The sequence below is a fragment of the Oryzias latipes genome, chromosome 15, assembly GCF_002234675.1.
Source record: "Oryzias latipes chromosome 15, ASM223467v1".
Taxonomy (NCBI): Eukaryota; Metazoa; Chordata; class Actinopteri; order Beloniformes; family Adrianichthyidae; genus Oryzias; species Oryzias latipes.
This window is the reverse complement of record NC_019873.2, coordinates 19,563,911-19,581,530: the sequence shown is the minus strand read 5'-3', so window position 1 is coordinate 19,581,530 and position 17,620 is coordinate 19,563,911. Positions and strand designations below refer to the sequence as shown.

The following is a 17,620-nucleotide window of genomic DNA, read 5'->3' as shown; positions in this document are numbered from 1 at the left end:
CTCCTTTCCATCATATTGGACCACCCTCTAGTTTGCTTGTCAGAATCCCTACACTCAAAATTCATCCACTCTTGCGTTTTGTCTTGGCCTACAAAAACATTTTCATCCTATCCATCTACCAACAGAAGTCCAATTTTCACCTGCACCTTATAGGTCAACATCACTGGTGAAAGTTTATGTTAACCTGGACTAATCCAATATAGACGTTAGTGATTTAAATGTTGGATTCGGCTTAAATTTGTGACCCTTCCTAACACAAACCCTTGCATATATCCAGACTTGATACCGGCACTCACAAGCCTGGCGGCGGTTTCATTAATAGCTAATCTAGACCCACATTCCTGATGTTTGCAAATACAGTGCCAGGTTTCTCCTGAAAATACATAAATTATGCTCTTGATGCTCTTCTTAAAAGCTGCTCCTGGTGGGATTTCTTTTTTTTTTTACAGCTTTCACTGTCATGGTCCCGTGGGGATTCGAAAGGACCCAGGCGCTGGAACCCGGAAGAAACTCGGAAACGAGGTGTAAGTATAAGAAAGATTTAATTTCTCTGAAGGAGAGTCTGTGACCAAGTCTTTGTTGCTGCGTGGCGGCTGACTGGAGGGTGGAGGCAGACGGAGCTCGAGACTGAGGCTTGCTGGATCCGAAGGGAAGACGTAGAGGGGAACTGGAGAACTGTAGCCCGAGGAGCACACTCGTGAGGATGATTCCGTGGTAAGAACAACGGACTGGCGTTGACGTCAGGTCCTGGATCTCCTGAAGTAGGCGGTTTAATGAGGTGATGATTGGAACCAGCTGGTCGCGTCCAGAGCCGAGCAGGAGAGGGAGGGGGGAAGGTGACTGACAGAGGCGCCATGACAGTACCCCCCCCTCAACGACCGCCTCCAGGCGGTCCAGGACGACGGTCCGGATGGGCGCGGAAAAAGTCGTCGATGAGGGAACGGTCCAGGATGAGGGAGCGGGAGATCCAGGAGCGCTCCTCTGGACCGTAACCCTCCCAGTCCACGAGAAACTGAAAACCCCGACCCCGGCGCCGGACGTCCAACACCCGGCTGGCGGTGAAGGCCGGCGCGCCGTCAATGATACGGGCGGGCGGAGGGGAAGCGGACGGCGGGCACAACGGGCTTTCGTGGACAGGCTTGATTTGAGAAATATGGAATGCGGGATGTACCTTCAAAGCAGCAGGTAGGCGCAGCCGGACGCAGGAGGGGTTGATGATGTGGTCGATCTCGTAAGGGCCGATGTATCTGGGTGCCAGCTTACGAGAGGACGCCTGAACAGGAATATTGCGGGATGACAGCCATACCCTCTGCCCCGGTAGATAGACGGGTCCCACCACCCTGCGACGATTAGCGATCTGGCAGTTGCTCTCCTTGGTGCGGAGGAGAGCCGCCCTGGCCTGCCGCCAAATGTCCTGACACCGTTGAAGATGGAGCTGGACCGAGGGCACTGCCAGATCGAGTTCCTGAGAGGGAAACAGAGGGGGTGAGAACCCTAAGGAGGCTTCAAAGGGGGACATGCCAGTAGCGGTAGAGGAGTGAGTGTTGTGAGCATACTCCACCCAGATGAGGTATTTGGACCAGTCTGCTTCATTTTGCGCCACCAAGCATCGAAGAGCTGCTTCCAACTCTTGGTTTGCCCTCTCAGCTTGCCCGTTGGACTGCGGATGGTAACCAGAACTAAGACTGACCGTGGCCCCGAGGGCGGAGCAGAACGACCTCCAAACTTGAGACGTGAATTGGGGTCCGCGGTCGGACACGATATCACTAGGAATTCCATGGTAACGAAACACATGATGGACCAGGATATCTGCAGTTTCGGAGGCAGAGGGGAGTTGTGCTAGTGGAATGAAATGGACAGCCTTGGAAAAGCGATCAATGACCGTTAGAATTACAGTGTGCCCTTGGGACGGAGGCAGACCGGTAACAAAATCTAGTGCAATGTGTGACCAAGGGCGACTAGGTGTGGGCAGAGGCAACAGATGTCCGGAGGGGGGTGAATTAGAGTTCTTAGAGCGAGCACAAACTGAGCAAGCTGCCACGTACTCACGGACGTCTTTCTCCAAGGAAGGCCAGAAAAACCGTCGACGTAGCAGGTTGGTGGTTCTACGAACCCCCCCATGACAGGCAATCTTAGAGGCGTGCCCCCACGTCAACACCTCAGATCTCAGAGAGTCGGGTACATACAAAGTTCCAGGAGGACAGGTAGCATGATCAGGTATCTCACCTTGGGCTTGTTGGACTTTGTTCTCGATCTCCCAGGTGAGATTACCTATAAAACAGGAGGTGGGGATGATAGTGGATTCAGAGGTAGGTTCCGTAACTGAGTATTTTCTGGATAAGGCGTCTGGCTTGATGTTACGACTGCCGGGTCGATAAGTGATGTTGAAATTGAATCGATCGAAGAACAGACACCAGCGGGCTTGACGGGAGTTTAGGCGTTTTGCACTGCGTAAGTATGCGAGGTTCTTATGATCAGTCCAAACAATAAAGGGTTGTTCTGCCCCCTCCAGCCAGTGACGCCACTCTTCCAGAGCCAGTTTAATTGCCAGAAGCTCTCGGTTGCCCACGTCATAATTCCGCTCGGCTGGGCTCAGTTTACGAGAAAAATAAGCGCATGGTTTTAATTTGTTGGAGGTTCCTTCGCGCTGAGATAGCACGGCTCCCACACCGGAATCGGAGGCGTCTACTTCAACAATGAATTGTTTCTTGCCATCAGGTTGTATCAGAATGGGTGCCGTGACAAAAAGTCCTTTGAGTCTTTTAAAAGCCATGTCGGCAGCAGGGGTCCAAACAAAGGGCTTATTAACAGAAGTGAGCTGAGTGAGTGGAGCCGCGATGCTGCTGTAATTTCGGATGAACCTTCTGTAGAAATTTGCGAAGCCCAGAAATTGCTGTAACTTTTTGCGGGTTTGTGGGACCTCCCATTGAGTGACGGCGTCTATCTTTGCCGGATCGGGCCGAATGTTACCGACTTCAATAATATACCCCAAAAAGGGGATAGAAGAAGTATGGAATTCGCATTTTTCCGCTTTTACAAATAGTTGGTTCTCCAGTAGTCTTTCCAGAACCAAGCGAACGTGATGCTCATGCTGGGTTTGACTGGACGAATAAATTAAGATATCGTCCAGATAAACGAAAACAAACCTATTTAGGAAATCACGAAGTACGTCATTCACGAGCCGTTGGAAAACAGCAGGGGCGTTCGTGAGGCCGAATGGCATGACCTGGTATTCATAGTGACCCCAAGGGGTGTTGAAAGCGGTTTTCCATTCATCACCCTCACGGACGCGGACCAGATGGTAGGCATTACGGAGATCAAGTTTGGAAAATATTTTAGCCTCCTGGACAGAATCAAAAACAGAATTAATGAGTGGAAGTGAATACTTGTCCTTAACAGTAATCTGATTTAACTCACGGTAGTCGATGCAGGGTCTCAGGGTTTTGTCCTTTTTCTGCACGAAGAAAAATCCTGCACCGACTGGAGATGTAGAGGGACGGATGTGGTGGAGGGAAAGGGCTTCCTGAATGTAGTTTTCCATGGCCTCCTTTTCAGGACCGGAAAGATTGAACAGTCTTCCCTTAGGGAGTGGGGCGCCGTTGAGCAGTTCTATGGCACAGTCATATGGTCTATGGGGTGGTAGTGTACTGGCTTTGGATTTACAAAAAACAGTTCTGAGGTCGTGATAGCAGGAAGGAACGTTGGACAGGTCGATATTCATTTCGGACTCCGAGGTGATGGAAACAGAGGAGGGAATGGCGGAATGAAGACAGTTTGCCATGCAATAAGTACTCCAGTTGGTGATGCGAGGAACGGCCCAATCGATGCGTGGATTATGAGTTTGGAGCCAGGAGAAACCCAGGATGATGGGGGTCTGAGGGCATTGTGTGATAAAAAACTGGTGGTATTCTCGATGGTTGCCGGAGGTGAGAATGAGGACCGGTTTGGTACGAGACGTGATGCGAAAAAGTTGTTTACCACCTAATCCGGCAGCGTTAATAGGGGACTCGAGAGGTTCGAAAGGCAACGAGAGGTGGTTAACGAGCTGTGAGTCGATAAGACTATGTTCAGCGCCAGAATCGATGAGAGCACTAAATTCACTGACTTGACCCTGATGAGTAATTTTGACAGGTACATACAAAAACCTGATTTCTTTGACGTGAACGTTTTCGACCCCCCGCGGCCTGTCATCTAACGAGGGGGCCAGTCCGTTCTGTCATGGTCCCGTGGGGATTCGAAAGGACCCAGGCGCTGGAACCCGGAAGAAACTCGGAAACGAGGTGTAAGTATAAGAAAGATTTAATTTCTCTGAAGGAGAGTCTGTGACCAAGTCTTTGTTGCTGCGTGGCGGCTGACTGGAGGGTGGAGGCAGACGGAGCTCGAGACTGAGGCTTGCTGGATCCGAAGGGAAGACGTAGAGGGGAACTGGAGAACTGTAGCCCGAGGAGCACACTCGTGAGGATGATTCCGTGGTAAGAACAACGGACTGGCGTTGACGTCAGGTCCTGGATCTCCTGAAGTAGGCGGTTTAATGAGGTGATGATTGGAACCAGCTGGTCGCGTCCAGAGCCGAGCAGGAGAGGGAGGGGGGAAGGTGACTGACAGAGGCGCCATGACATTCACACAATATTTCTGTAGTTTAATGCTCACCTTCCACAAATCAATGTTTGTTCTATATGGCCATAAATCATTATGAGTGGGCAGGTGAACATGGGGTGTATAAACCACAGACCATAGACAAACGCCCAGAGCAGAGCAGCAGATAGTCAAGAAAATTATACACAAATTCTTGTTGTTTAAACATGGATGATTTTTTTTTAAAGCCAAGCGCACGATGCATACTTTTTAAAATACTTTTTCCATCCTGAATATTTTAAAGGTGCAAGACAATTAATTCTGAAGGATTTGAGGAGCCTGAGGATCAGATTAAATTCACCCCATGATACCTATTATCTTACCTGCTGTCTGGGCAAAACATAGAATATTAAATATGTCAAAAGTGTTTGAATAGTTTTGTTACAAAACTAAACTGTGACATCTGTGATACCAATAAATAACACAGAAGGCGCAGATATCTTTCTAATAGTAAAATATGTCACACAATGTATTCTCAGATCATAAAGGATGTGTTTCCTTTCAGGCCAATTGTCAGATCAGTATTTTAAAAACTTACTTGTTTTTGGTCTCAAAGTCTCTACTGGGATCTTCTTAAGTCATGTTTTCCCTCTAATTTAAAAAGATTAAATTGCATAAATGTAAACTAAAAGGTTATCTAATGGAAACTGTGAATTAAATCAGAGTCTGGGACTTTTGGGAATTCATTGAATTGTTGTGATGAAATCACAACTTCTGTCTTTAAAAAAATCCCCAAAAAGAAAAAAATGGAGGTTGCCATTGGCACCATTGTAGTTTTCTGATCTAAATCTTAGAAACCAATCAGCCTAGCTTTTGTCCACTTCTTTCATCTTTTATCTTTCACACAACCTGAGAAAAAGTTGAAAGAAAGACAAGGCCATAGTGCTTAGATTTTATTTAAAATATTCATTGATGCATTGCTATTTTAACACTTTATTTAACTTTTTAACTTATTAACAATTGACAGTGCTAAGGATCTGGCCTTCACCCAACAATATAGCTGGGTTGACTCCAACAGCCTCGTGAACCCAAAAGGGAGTTCTAAGAATGGACGGCTGGATGGACGCTGCTAAACCATGACTTCTGTCTTTTAGCTTTTTTTTTTCCGGACGACTTTACAGCAGTCTGTTGAAATGGTTTTGCAATTTGATGCATTGTTAAACATTTGTAATTTAACATATTTTTTACTTTAAAAAGATTGTCTATTTAGGTTTTGTTTTTTAAAATTGAAAACTTAGCAATTGTAAGTAAAATAAATGTTTTTATTGTGTGCATTGCAGTCAGCCACCTTTACTCTCTTACTCCATCCATTCATCCATTTTCTTAACCCACTTCACTCCTTCCATGGTCCTGGGGCTGCCAGAGCCTAACCTGGCTGCCATTGGGCCAAGTCAGGGTACACCCTGGAGAAATCCTCAGCCTATCGCAGAGCAACACAATCACACACCTAAACACACTCACAGTTACACCTTAGGAGAATTTGGAGTAACCATTCGACAGATGAAGCCCGTCTTTGGATTGTGAAAAGAGGCTGGAAAGACTCTGGAGAACACCCACCATTTGAACTGGGACCCTTTCACTGTGAGGCAAGAGCGCTAACCACTGTGCCACTATGCAGCCCTCCTACTCCAAAAGAAGAAAAAAATCCAGTCAAACTTAACTTCCTTCGGATTAGCCTTACTCTCAATTAGTAAATAGAGTCCACCCATCTGTTTTTTAATCTCTTTATAAACACAGCTGCTCTGCAAAGGCTCTAGTGGATTGTAAGAGAACTTTGGTAAACAAACAGCATCATGAAGCCTGTGGAGGACACTAGATCAGGAATAAAAGAGGTGAACAAGTTTAAAGCAGGATCAGTATAGGAGAGGCCTCAGAGATCTGGAGTTCAAGTGGGAAAACCTGTCAAACAAAGTAGCCGTTAATTGTTAACTAAGCAAATATTTGTATCTTTGAGTGGCTGAAAATCAATTTCTTAAAAGAGAGCTACAATATAGCCTTATTTTCAGTTTTGTATTCTTAACTAAAACTCTAATGATAGTTTTTTTGGGGAAAAAATCAGATTAGAAGAAAATTATTTTTATTGTGTGGATTGAAATACTACCGGCATGTTAGGCAGAACACTAACACTGAACATCCCCCTGAACTCACACTCTAAAACATGGTGGTGGAAGAATCATATTTAGAAAGGTTGCTCTTTAGCAGGGGCAGGGGGGCGAACCTAAATATGCAGAGAATCCATTCAGAGCTACAATGAAGCAGATGAGATCTAAGATTCTTTCTGTTAGAAGCTCATGTGTTCATGGGAAAAGACGTTGACATGGTTGAATCCCCAAAAAGTGATTAAACTGTATTTCTGGGATTATTTTAGGCCTCTGATCAAAGCTAATTTTCATGAAATAATAATAATAAATAAATAGCCAGTAATCGCAAGCTTTTTCTTTTCTTTTTTTTTTTTTTTGCTCATGTAATCATTTGTCTTTCTACTTTCACCTAAATAAAAATAATATGAAAAAAAAATCACATAATTGTATCACATCCTGTGTGATAAAAGTGCTGATTCATGTCATTTTAGTAATGTAAACTTTTGATTTTTTTTATTGAATCAATCTATCACGGCATGTCTGTCAATGACATCAATGTCAAATAGGTAAAAATAAAGGTAGACAAAAACACGTATGAAAACAAATATAACTTTTGAAAAAATTAATAAAAAATAAGGGGAAAAATAAATAAAAATAAGGGATGTTAGTAATATAAACAGTATCGCGTTTAAAGCTCACGAGAATAAACGGTAACATCCATGTTTAAGCGTACAAGCGAGCATGCGCGCTGATGTCAGAAGTGCGTTCTCAGCATGCAAGGCGCATGCGCGCCCTTCATGTGGAGCCAATCGTCTTTAAGATAAACACAGCGTTGCGTCATTGTTGTTTCAGCACTCTAAACTCCAGCTGTTTACAGACATTTCACCTTCATTCGAGCCTCCACAGCCGTGAAAGAACCAAGACTACAACGCAAAAATGTCGATCCAGAAGGATGCTTCCTCTGACGAGAGTTTGCAAGGTAACGTGTTCATAAATCTGTCATGTAAACATCCATTAATGTTAACGAGTGAGACGAGGTTAATCCAAATTTTAGTACCTCTAATGAATCGAAGTGATTAGTTAGCATCTTCCACCACTGTTGAAGCCAAACTAAAGGCTTGTGTTTTGTTCCACTAGACGCTTGAGCTCGATTAGCCCCCGTATGGTATGCTAACAATAACAATGACAACATAGCAGCATGGATCCTGACTGCAGCCTGCCTATGTTTTCATCTGAGGTTCCTGGGTTGAGCTGCATTTCAGCGGGAATGGGTCTCAGGGGACATGTCACCGAGGAGGCCAGGAGGAGCAGATCTCCACGTCCAGCCAAGAGGGCGACGCGGTGGAGCGAATGTTGCTGGAAGCACAACACGAGTCCGGCAGAAGCAGCTCAAGAGGAAGCTCCCACTGCAACAGGTTGAAAAGAGGAAGAATGTGTTTCCACCATTTGTTGCGAAATGTTATTTGTGTGGACAAAGTTTAAAACTTGTATTATTTTTTTTAAACAGCCCTCTCAGATCACAGACCCCTCTTCTGGTGTGGAGAGGCTCGGAGGGGAACAGCTCACAGGTGAACACAACAAACATTTTGACTCATTAAATGCCTAGAAAGGCCACTATTTTAAACTACGAAAAGGTAATTTTTTTGACAAACAGGATAACATATTACAAATTGATCATCGTTTATTTAAATGAAAACCATCCCTATTTCTTTACATGCTAATAGTTTTTAATAGATGATGCGTTTCTGGTTTTATGTTAATTTGATTTAGGTTATTCTGTTTTATTATTTGCATTTAGGTCTTGATATGTCAGATAACTGGGCAAAATATTGTTTATAAGTCTAACCATCTACAAGTTGTTGACTTTCCGATACATTCCTTCAGGGGTCGCCACAGTGATTCAGCATTCTCTGATAGTGGTTAATTATTTAGAATAAGCATAAAACAAATATTCTTACCTCCTGCTGAACATTGTCTAGCTGCCGTTTAGAGAGAAAATTTTGAGTTGTGTTTATTTGTACAGATTTTTTTTTTGGGTGCCTTTTTTGCATTTTAAATGCTAAGAAGTTCTTATTTAACACTGGGTGTATTTTATTTTGAAAGGAATTTGTATTTGTTCCTGTCAAAAGTAAAATAAATTGAATTTATAATATGTAGAAAAATGCAAGACTTTTATTATCAAATTATTATGAATATTTTAATGGTCTGAAAAACATTAATTTTTATAAGCGGCAAAGTGGAACTTTGTGGCCTTTGGATTAATAAGAAACTAGTTCAATTGGCTCTTTTAGTGTTAAAGGTTGAAGAACCCGGCTTTAAACTATATATGTTCAGTTTGAAAAAATTTGTTGTAAAAAGGGATTTGCTGCCGAATGGTTTCAGGAAATGCGATGGTCACTTGTTGTGTTTTGGCAACACTTGCTTATCTGTTCTTGTGTTTTTAGTCAGATGAAGACTTCCAGGAGAGGAAGCGGGAGGTGGAGAACCTGATGAAGAAAAATGCTGACTGGATCTGGGACTGGTCCAGCCGACCGGAAAACAGCCCTCCCAAGTAAAGCCGATCATTTAATTATTATTTTAATACGCTGCCGTCATTTATTTTGAAGCCCAAGTATTCAAAAAGTAGTTTATTTGTAACAATATTCCTGGTAAGTGCATTTGCTTAACTGCATCATTTTGATTTTCAGGTTTTGGATCTTTGTGGGCTTAGAGTGGCAGGCTGACATTAAAAGTCTGATCTATTTTTAATGAATTGAAAACGCTGAAATATTCATGGGTTCCTCTACAGGGAGTTCCTGCTGAAGCGCCCCAAGCGTGCGTCTTCTCTCAGCATAAGGAACAGCAGCGTCATGAAGAAGGGAGGAATCCTGTCCGCTGACTTTCTCAAGCTTTTCCTTCCTTCGTTAATCATTTCTCACATACTTGCTGTTGGCTTAGGGTAAGCAGCTTTGTTTAATATCTAACTTTTTTTAATATATGACCACATAAAGTTGAAACATGTACCTGTACTTTCACACTAAAAGCTTTTATTTTTCAGATTACTTTGCATATTAATCTGCATATTTTTTAATTGCTATTATTGCAGTTAGACTCAGTAATTTTAGGATTCTTTAGGGAGATTAACAACTTTTTGTACTTTCTTTGAGTATCAAGTGGTGTATTTTATTATTAACTTTATAAACTGTAGGTTTTGATTTTGATTCATTTTTCCTACTTCTTCCAGGATTTACATTGGGAAGCGCCTTACTTCCCACCACACCTACTAAAAATGGGGGATGAATGGTTGCACACCTTACTTCAAACAGCTCGGCATGCCTTAAAAATGAGACACCCTGCAGCGGAAGAGGAAAAGTGGCCTCAGGTTGTGGAGAGCTGTGACATTTTCTCAGCCGTTTTGCAGCCTAAACCTCTGAGCGCAGCAGCGACCGATCCGCTGCACCATCTGTCCTATAGAGGACAGTTCTGCTGCTTTTTGCTCCTGTAATCTGCATGCAAAGGAACTGACTGGTACTCAACTCATGTATTTTATTTTTTTCAAATTAATCTTTGAGATCACGTGCTGTGAAATTTAATTTTTTTGATCAACAAATATATAAGGGAACTGTGTGAATTTTTTTTCTTTTATGCATCGAAGGAATCAACAGCAGCACTTGTAGATGAATAAACGGTTAGATAGTGAAATGTGGTTCGTTTTGTTTGTCCCATCAAGAGTTTAACTGAGGAAAACCAACCATGCAGATCAACACAATTAAAATTTTTATTGAACTTTGGTCAAAATAATAAGTGAATACATTGCCACCATGTTAGGAATCAATGGACAAAGACAATGCATCGTGTGTTTTAATGTCATATGTTCTGCGTAGTCCACCTTCATTTCTGCATTTCAAACTGGAGAGCCACATTTTGCAGTTATGCGGATCAATTTGGATGGCATCCCTATTAATGAATAAGGGCACATGTATGAGGCCTGTCTTGTGTTTCCTACTTATTACAGGGTTCTGAGGCACTCCATCACAGAAACTGTGCAATCTTCCTCCTTTGTGTTTCCATAGACAGCCACATGTAGCAGCAGCGTATGAGGACATAACTCTAGAAAATAGGATTTATAAATAATGCACATGAGGTTTGTAAAAACGTTTGGGGATGTTAAAAGTCGTAGCTGTCACTGATAGAAGTAGGTATTAAGGCTGCAGATTCCCCTTTGTCCTGGACCCATTAACGTTCCATTCCTTAGAACTGAAGCTTAACCTCTCCACAGAAACACATAATGAGCCGTTTCCAAAACCCATGGCCCCCCAAATACTATTTCCATTGACGTTTTCTTGGAGATCTGCTCAATAGACAGTGGTGTGACTGGACATTTTCCACCTCTCTACAACATAAAAAACATGCAAAGCAATAAACATGTTTTAATACATACTTCTAAATTTAAAAACACATCTGTAGTTTTAGTTTCTTTTTATTATGTGGATGACAAGGTGTATTTAAGTAGATACAGTCAGTGAAGTTATATCACCTGTATTAACTGGGGTAAAAAAAGACGGGAGGGATGAGGAGAAACAAGTCCACTTTCCAAATTCACGACCCCATTCCGCTCGTAGTTTGGCCTAAAACTATAGGGCCAACGCGGGAGTGTTGACGGCTGGCGTTAGCGGCCGTTATTCCGTGCTTGAGGACCCCGAGATCTTTGAAAGATGGATTCAACCTTGACAAGACGCCGTTATAAAGAGTTCAGATGTTAAATGGTGAAATGAAGGCTTAAAATGTCAACCAAAAAGAATCAGCAACGCTCAAGAGTTGGACCTCTGCCGAGTGCCTTTCCGTCGATTAGACCGGAATTGGGCTTTCTGGGATGGGGGGGGAGGGAGGGGAGGCATGTTGATGGCCCTGGTTGCCCACAGGCGAAAATCAACCTAAGCTCGAAATAAAACAGCCTATGAAAACCTCCTGTGGCCAAAAAGAAAAAAAAAAAAAAAGTAGACACGTGCTTTCGAAATCTTCACCAGGAGGACAACAAGGCCGTTTTCTTCTTATACAGATAGACAAGTAGTAGGCTTAACTACACAGGTACGGTAAAAGCCCTATCCTCTGGAGCCCCACCAATCTTCTAGTTGATTTTGTCCTGGAAAATGTACAAGTTGTTGGTGGCTGCCACAGCTATCACATTATCTTTGGGGTGCCAGGCAGTGTGGAGGATCTTCTTATTGAAGTCCAGGCTGTCCACGCTGATCTCGTCCTTCTTCCTCTTGCCACCGGTGGACACTTTCCGTGGTTTGAGGGTGGCCCTGGGTTTGCTGCTCTCCCGGGACGCCTCCAGTGTTATGTCCCGCCGGGTGTTGCGGTCGAACATTCGGAAGAAGTTGTTGTAGGAGCCGGTCATGATGGCACTGACGGAAAGAGTTTGGTTTTTTAAAAAAAAAAAAAGGCGAGGGCGGGTTTTCCCCGGACTGTTTCTCTGCGACAGTGAGGAGGCTTACCTGTCGCTGCCATTCCAGCAGCATTCAAACTTATCAAAGATGCAGTCATTTTCATACAAGGAGCAGAGTTTACTGCGAAGGTATTCATGAACCTGGAATAAAACACAACTAAATATAAACACTGAAAAGAGAGAAAAAAAAGGCTCATTCAGCTCATACAATAGGCCTGCACAATATACCGCAAATTTATCGTTATCGCAATATCCAGCTCTGCAATATGCATATCGCAAAAGACGGCGAATATCGCAATAAATCGCAAACCCAAAATGTGTTAAAACAATCTTCTAGCAGCTTGAAGCATTTAACACATCAAATAAATCCCTTTATGCTTCTACCAATCAGATGGACGCCTTCCCATTGTTGACCAATCAGATGGAGGCCTATTATGTTAACCCTGGTCCTGAAGAGCCTCAACCCTGCCTGTTTTCCAGCTCTCCTTAACCAGCTTGCTGTTGATTGGCTGACTCAAGTGATTTCACATCCTGATTGACTGAACACACCTGACTTTGGTTATCATTATCGAGCAGTCTAGGGAGAACTGGAAAACAGACAGGGTTGAGGCTCTTGAGGACCAGGGTTAGCCACCCTGACGTTTGTCCCCCATGTCGATGAGGGTCATTTGGAGTATAATTTTTAAACTGTTGCAATGAAATGGGAATTATGTTTTTGTTTATTTTTCTATTTGTTTATTTACCGCAAATTTATCGTTATCGCAATATTGATCACTACTATCGCATATCGCAAGTTTTCCTCATATCGTGCAGCCCTATCATACAAGATCATCTTTCTGCCCGTTTGGGGTTTTTAACCTCAGTAAAAGGTTCATAGGCAGCAGAGCTAAACACCTTTAAGGCAAACTATTTTTTTTTTTTTTAGTAGTCACAAGGAGTTTGCAGCACAAAGCCCTTTATATCTGAATTTTCCCCAATGACTTCTACATATAAGAAAATTCTTACAAAAAGGTCTAAACACATAGAAATATTAAGAAAAAGCAATGAAATACGATTACAAATTTGACGTTTTATTTAGCACTACTGTCACATCATATTGGCAAGTTTGGTGAGTCCAGCAGAAATGACAAATCATTGGGATCAAAAAGAGAATTCCCTGTCAAATCTTCCATTTTTGACCATTAGGATCTAATTCCAGACGAGATTATCCAAGCATAGGAAGTCATGGCGGTGTGTACCTGATACGTCTCCACTGGCCTGTTCTCCATGTTCAGGTCCCAAACCTTGACGGAGAGGTAGTCACGTGTCATCATGTAGCGTCCGCTGTGACTGAACTTCACGTCTGAGATGGAGGAGATGATCTCAGAGAAAAAGGATCGGCTGCTTGGATCCTCAGGTTCCTCAAAGACTGAAATGCAAAAAAAAAACCCAGAAACAACCGTTAAAAAACAAAAAAACAAAGGTTTTGATTTTTTTTTTAAATTTACAGATAAAATCCAACAGATATTTACACTTGGAGTGTCTATCGCAGAGTGCTGCCTCTCGCATGTCACACAGGCGGATGGTGCCTTTGCTACTACTGTACACAAATACATTGCATTGGTGTGGATGGCACTCGGCAGCTGTGATTACTTCTGTCAGCTCTTCCATGTTGGCAGGCTTGATGTCTACAATATCTGAGAACAAGCCGTTAAGGAACTGATGGTCTCAGGATTGTGGAACAGAATCACACACAAAAAAAACAAAAAACCATCAAATGAAAACTTTCTAGAGATATTTAAAAGAAAAGGATACTAAAACTTCTGTCTGTGATTTCCAAGTGCCATAGATTTATTCTTAGGTCATCTGCGGAGAGGTAAGTTTCGTGATCGCTATTTACAGAAATGGAATTAATGTGATAGGTGTGCGCGTTTGCAAAGATCCTCCGTGGGCTTGCTTCTACCATGAGATCCATTGGCATCAGCACAGGTACCTGAGACACAAAACCTGACAAGTTAACAACAAAGTACTTCCAAAATGAATGAAACGATGAAATGGTGGGATTTTACGTACCCGTAAAGAGGTGATTCTAAAAGGATCTCGGACTCGCCCATCTTCATCTTTCAGGTTGTAACCCTCCGCCCGTTTATCTCTTTCACTAATTTTCCACAATTTGATAGTTTTATCTGAGAGAGAAAAAAAACAGGTCAGAAAGCCTCAAAATACACAGAAATTATGGAGAAAAAAAACCCTCCTACCATTTGTTGAAAGTAGAAAGTGAGCAGCATTTTGTTGGGGTAGCCATCTTATTTTATTAATTTTTTCCTCAATTTCTAAACTTTTCAAATAGTCAAATTCTGGCTCGTGACTCTGAAAAGTGCTATAGACGTTGTACTCCCCACGCAAGTGTGGACGATTCTTAGACTGAAAGAGGAAGAAAGAGTGGGGAAAATGAAATGACGACGTAGACTTGTGCGAACAATGATCGTAAGCGTGGTGTTTTGTGAAGAAACCCTACCTCCTGTTCATGCTGAAAAATCACTACTCTCCCGCCTTTGTCTCCAGTTGCAAGTAATTCTCCAGAATAGTTGAACTCAACGGTTGAGATGATGTCCGCTGAAAAACAGACACGAGTTACAGCAAATCTGACTAAAATATCTGTTTTTTTAGCTGTTATCTTTTAGTTTTTAGTAGAAAATAATGTAGAAAATATGAGTCAAACTGGACTAACTACAACTGGTAAAATGCATTAATACCAATCTATTTACAATAAAGTTTTAGCACCAAATAATACGTAATTCCTACATTTGTGAGTATACTCATGCAAATACAAATCATGTGATGTAAGCATTTTTTGCTAAAACGTTTAATGCAGAAAACATAAGTAATTAGAAATAGCTTAGATCTGTTATGGTTTAGTTTCATCTCACAAAACAACTGTAGATATTAGCTTAAATCATTTAGGTTTGAGCTCAGTTTGAAAAGCGTCCAACTGCTGCTTTGCTTTGACAAAAATAAAAGCCTTTAAGAACAAAATGTAACTCTGCATTTGTGAGACTGGAAATACAACTTGACGCTTCACATCAGTGGAATGAAAATTATGTAACATCTTCAACAGAAGAACGTTGATATTTGCTTGTATTTATGCACAACAAAACACAAAAACAGATGGAAATTCATTATGAATTGCTTGGACGCACTTTAACCCTAACTGTGACCCTAAAATATGTGCGAATTGACAGTTTCCCCACCTGAAAGCAAAAAGACTTTCTTTGCTTTTAAAAAACGCTTAAAAGTAACATTTAAAACGTGCAAAAATAATTTAATTAGCATTAATCGTAGGCATAAAAAAAAGGTACATGGGCGTGTGACTGAAATGCTATATTTCTGTAAATATACATCTAATTTTTAGTGAAGAGGAGCATAATTTTGACCCTAACACCTGGATAGTTTTTTATTTATTTAGTGAACATGAAAGAACATAGCTTAACATTTTGTAAATTTAAATAAATACATAAAATACTTTAGTAATTTCAGCCGGAAGGGACAGATGAATAACAATAAATAAAAGGTAAAATAAAATATCTTGTATATTTTTAGTTTTGAACAACATTTTCCAAACTTTATATATTTAAATAAAACGTCGACAACACAACCTCGATACGCACACGTTCGACAAACAAACCATGTTGCCTCCACAATTTATAGACGCAGTACATTGACGTCATGGGCACGGTCGCTCCCCTTTAATAGTTTAGCAAGCACCTAGCATTCAGCTTGTTAGCAACACACGGCGATTAAAAGGGCGTTTTCCCAGGTGGCTCGCAAACAGACATTTATCGACACCAGCTGCCCCGCTCGTACAACATGTGCGTCCATCCCTCAAAAAGTCACACACGGCGCATCACACGTGAAGACCCACACAGCCCCATCATCCTGCTAGCTTGACCACCGTTATGGGGGTTAGCATAACCGCCTAGCTAGCGTAAGCTACTTACCTTCCGCAACATCTTCATCTATCGCTCCTTTTACTTGAGAGAAACACCACTGGAAATCATTTCCTCCTGCAACTCCTGCGAAAGAACACAGCGGTAGTTAGCAGCTGTAAAACGCCGCGTTTGGCGGTGAAGATGGCCCGACAGTGACACAGTTTGACAACTTAGCGCTGCCGCTGCGCTGGTGGTGAGCTAACTCTCAGATTCAGGCCATCACACCAACCAAGAGAGCCGGATTCTTCTGCTCCCTTCAAAAGTAGCTTACCCGCCATTGCTTCATTTAGCAGCTCTTGTTGTACGAAACTTCCAAGACCTGATCGACCAATGCGGCTTGCTCAGAGAAAACAGATAACATCCACAATCAGTGTGCAGACTCGGCTCCAGATCTGTCAAGACCACGGAAATTATCCGTGATTTTTTTTTCTTCCAAAATGGCGCACGGTACATGGAGAAATGACGTCATGCACACATGCCACATCCTGGCTGCATCCATCCTCTCCCGTGCATCACCTCACAACATCTGCATTTAGCCTTTTTTTTCCCTTTCAGTGCTGCGCTTTATTACACGGATACACACACTAATGTGCGCAAATAATATCTTTAAGTTCAGATCCACGTTTTTTTTTCCAGGTTTATGAATAAAATTTAGATCATTTATATCACTTTCAATCAGTTTTTACTTATTGTAACAGTTTAAGTTTTAATAAATGGAAAACAAATCTGCATTTACAGAAAGTCTTTCTCAATTGGTCATAGGCAAGATTAACCTGACTATATATAAATAAGTTTGGTAACATAAAAGTTTAAGGAAAAATAAAATAAAATATTGACAAAAATACATTAAAAAACTTTTGATCTTTCAAAGAAACTATCGTGTCATTTTTTTACAAGATGTTTTATTTTGCATGACAACTTTGAGGACTACCGCGTTGATTGGACGATCCATCAGTGACATCTAGTGGCAAAAAAGGTGAAAAGCCAATTGACATTACCTGTAAGGACCACAAATGCTGCATTTTGTGGAACTGAACCAATGCAAGTGCCCTGTCTGTCTCAGTTTGATATGGATTTCTTTCTCTCATAATTCAAAGTGATGTGAAGTTTCCATAGTTTAAGCATAAACAAGCCATTTGCTTAAAAGGGCTACTGGAGGCTTTAACAGCTTGCCACTCAGATGTCTTCTTAAAATTAAATGCATAGCCTTTCTTATTGCATGTTTTGCACTTTGTATGAAATACTGAATTATAATAGACGTATATAGTTATGAGTAAATGGAACAAAATAAAAAAAACAACTGAACATATGAATTAAAGATATGTATTTGTTAAAATTGAAATTTTATAGAAAGGGAAAGAACAAAAAAAGGTAAATGGCGTAAATTTATGTAGTGCTCTCTTTATTACCTTCTTAGAAGGCCCAAAGTGTTTGACAGTCACAGTCCCTTTCACCCATTCACACACACTCACACACTGATGGCGGCTTCGCTGCTGAAATCTGGTGCC

The 17,620-nt window shown here is 41.8% G+C and overlaps 2 protein-coding genes across 2 annotated transcripts; one reads left to right on the top strand and one right to left on the bottom strand.

Annotated features, from left to right (window-relative positions):
* Positions 1-7,521: 7,521 nt before the first annotated feature.
* bnip3 (BCL2 interacting protein 3) lies at positions 7,522-10,397 on the top strand. The gene is made up of 6 exons (XM_004077084.4): positions 7,522-7,695; positions 7,954-8,131; positions 8,224-8,284; positions 9,161-9,267; positions 9,505-9,654; positions 9,940-10,397. Exons 1-6 carry the CDS (start codon positions 7,653-7,655, stop codon positions 9,980-9,982), a joined length of 582 nt encoding a protein of 193 aa, XP_004077132.1. The 5' UTR covers positions 7,522-7,652; the 3' UTR covers positions 9,983-10,397.
* A 62-nt stretch (positions 10,398-10,459) lies between these two features.
* On the bottom strand, positions 10,460-16,567 carry ppp2r2d (protein phosphatase 2 regulatory subunit Bdelta). The gene is made up of 10 exons (XM_023962985.1): positions 16,384-16,567; positions 16,122-16,196; positions 14,642-14,739; positions 14,382-14,547; positions 14,197-14,309; positions 13,939-14,116; positions 13,656-13,820; positions 13,383-13,552; positions 12,194-12,285; positions 10,460-12,103 (listed from the first exon to the last, which is right to left on the bottom strand). Exons 1-10 carry the CDS (start codon positions 16,388-16,390, stop codon positions 11,824-11,826), a joined length of 1,344 nt encoding a protein of 447 aa, XP_023818753.1. The 5' UTR covers positions 16,391-16,567; the 3' UTR covers positions 10,460-11,823.
* Between the last annotated feature and the right edge of the window lie 1,053 nt (positions 16,568-17,620).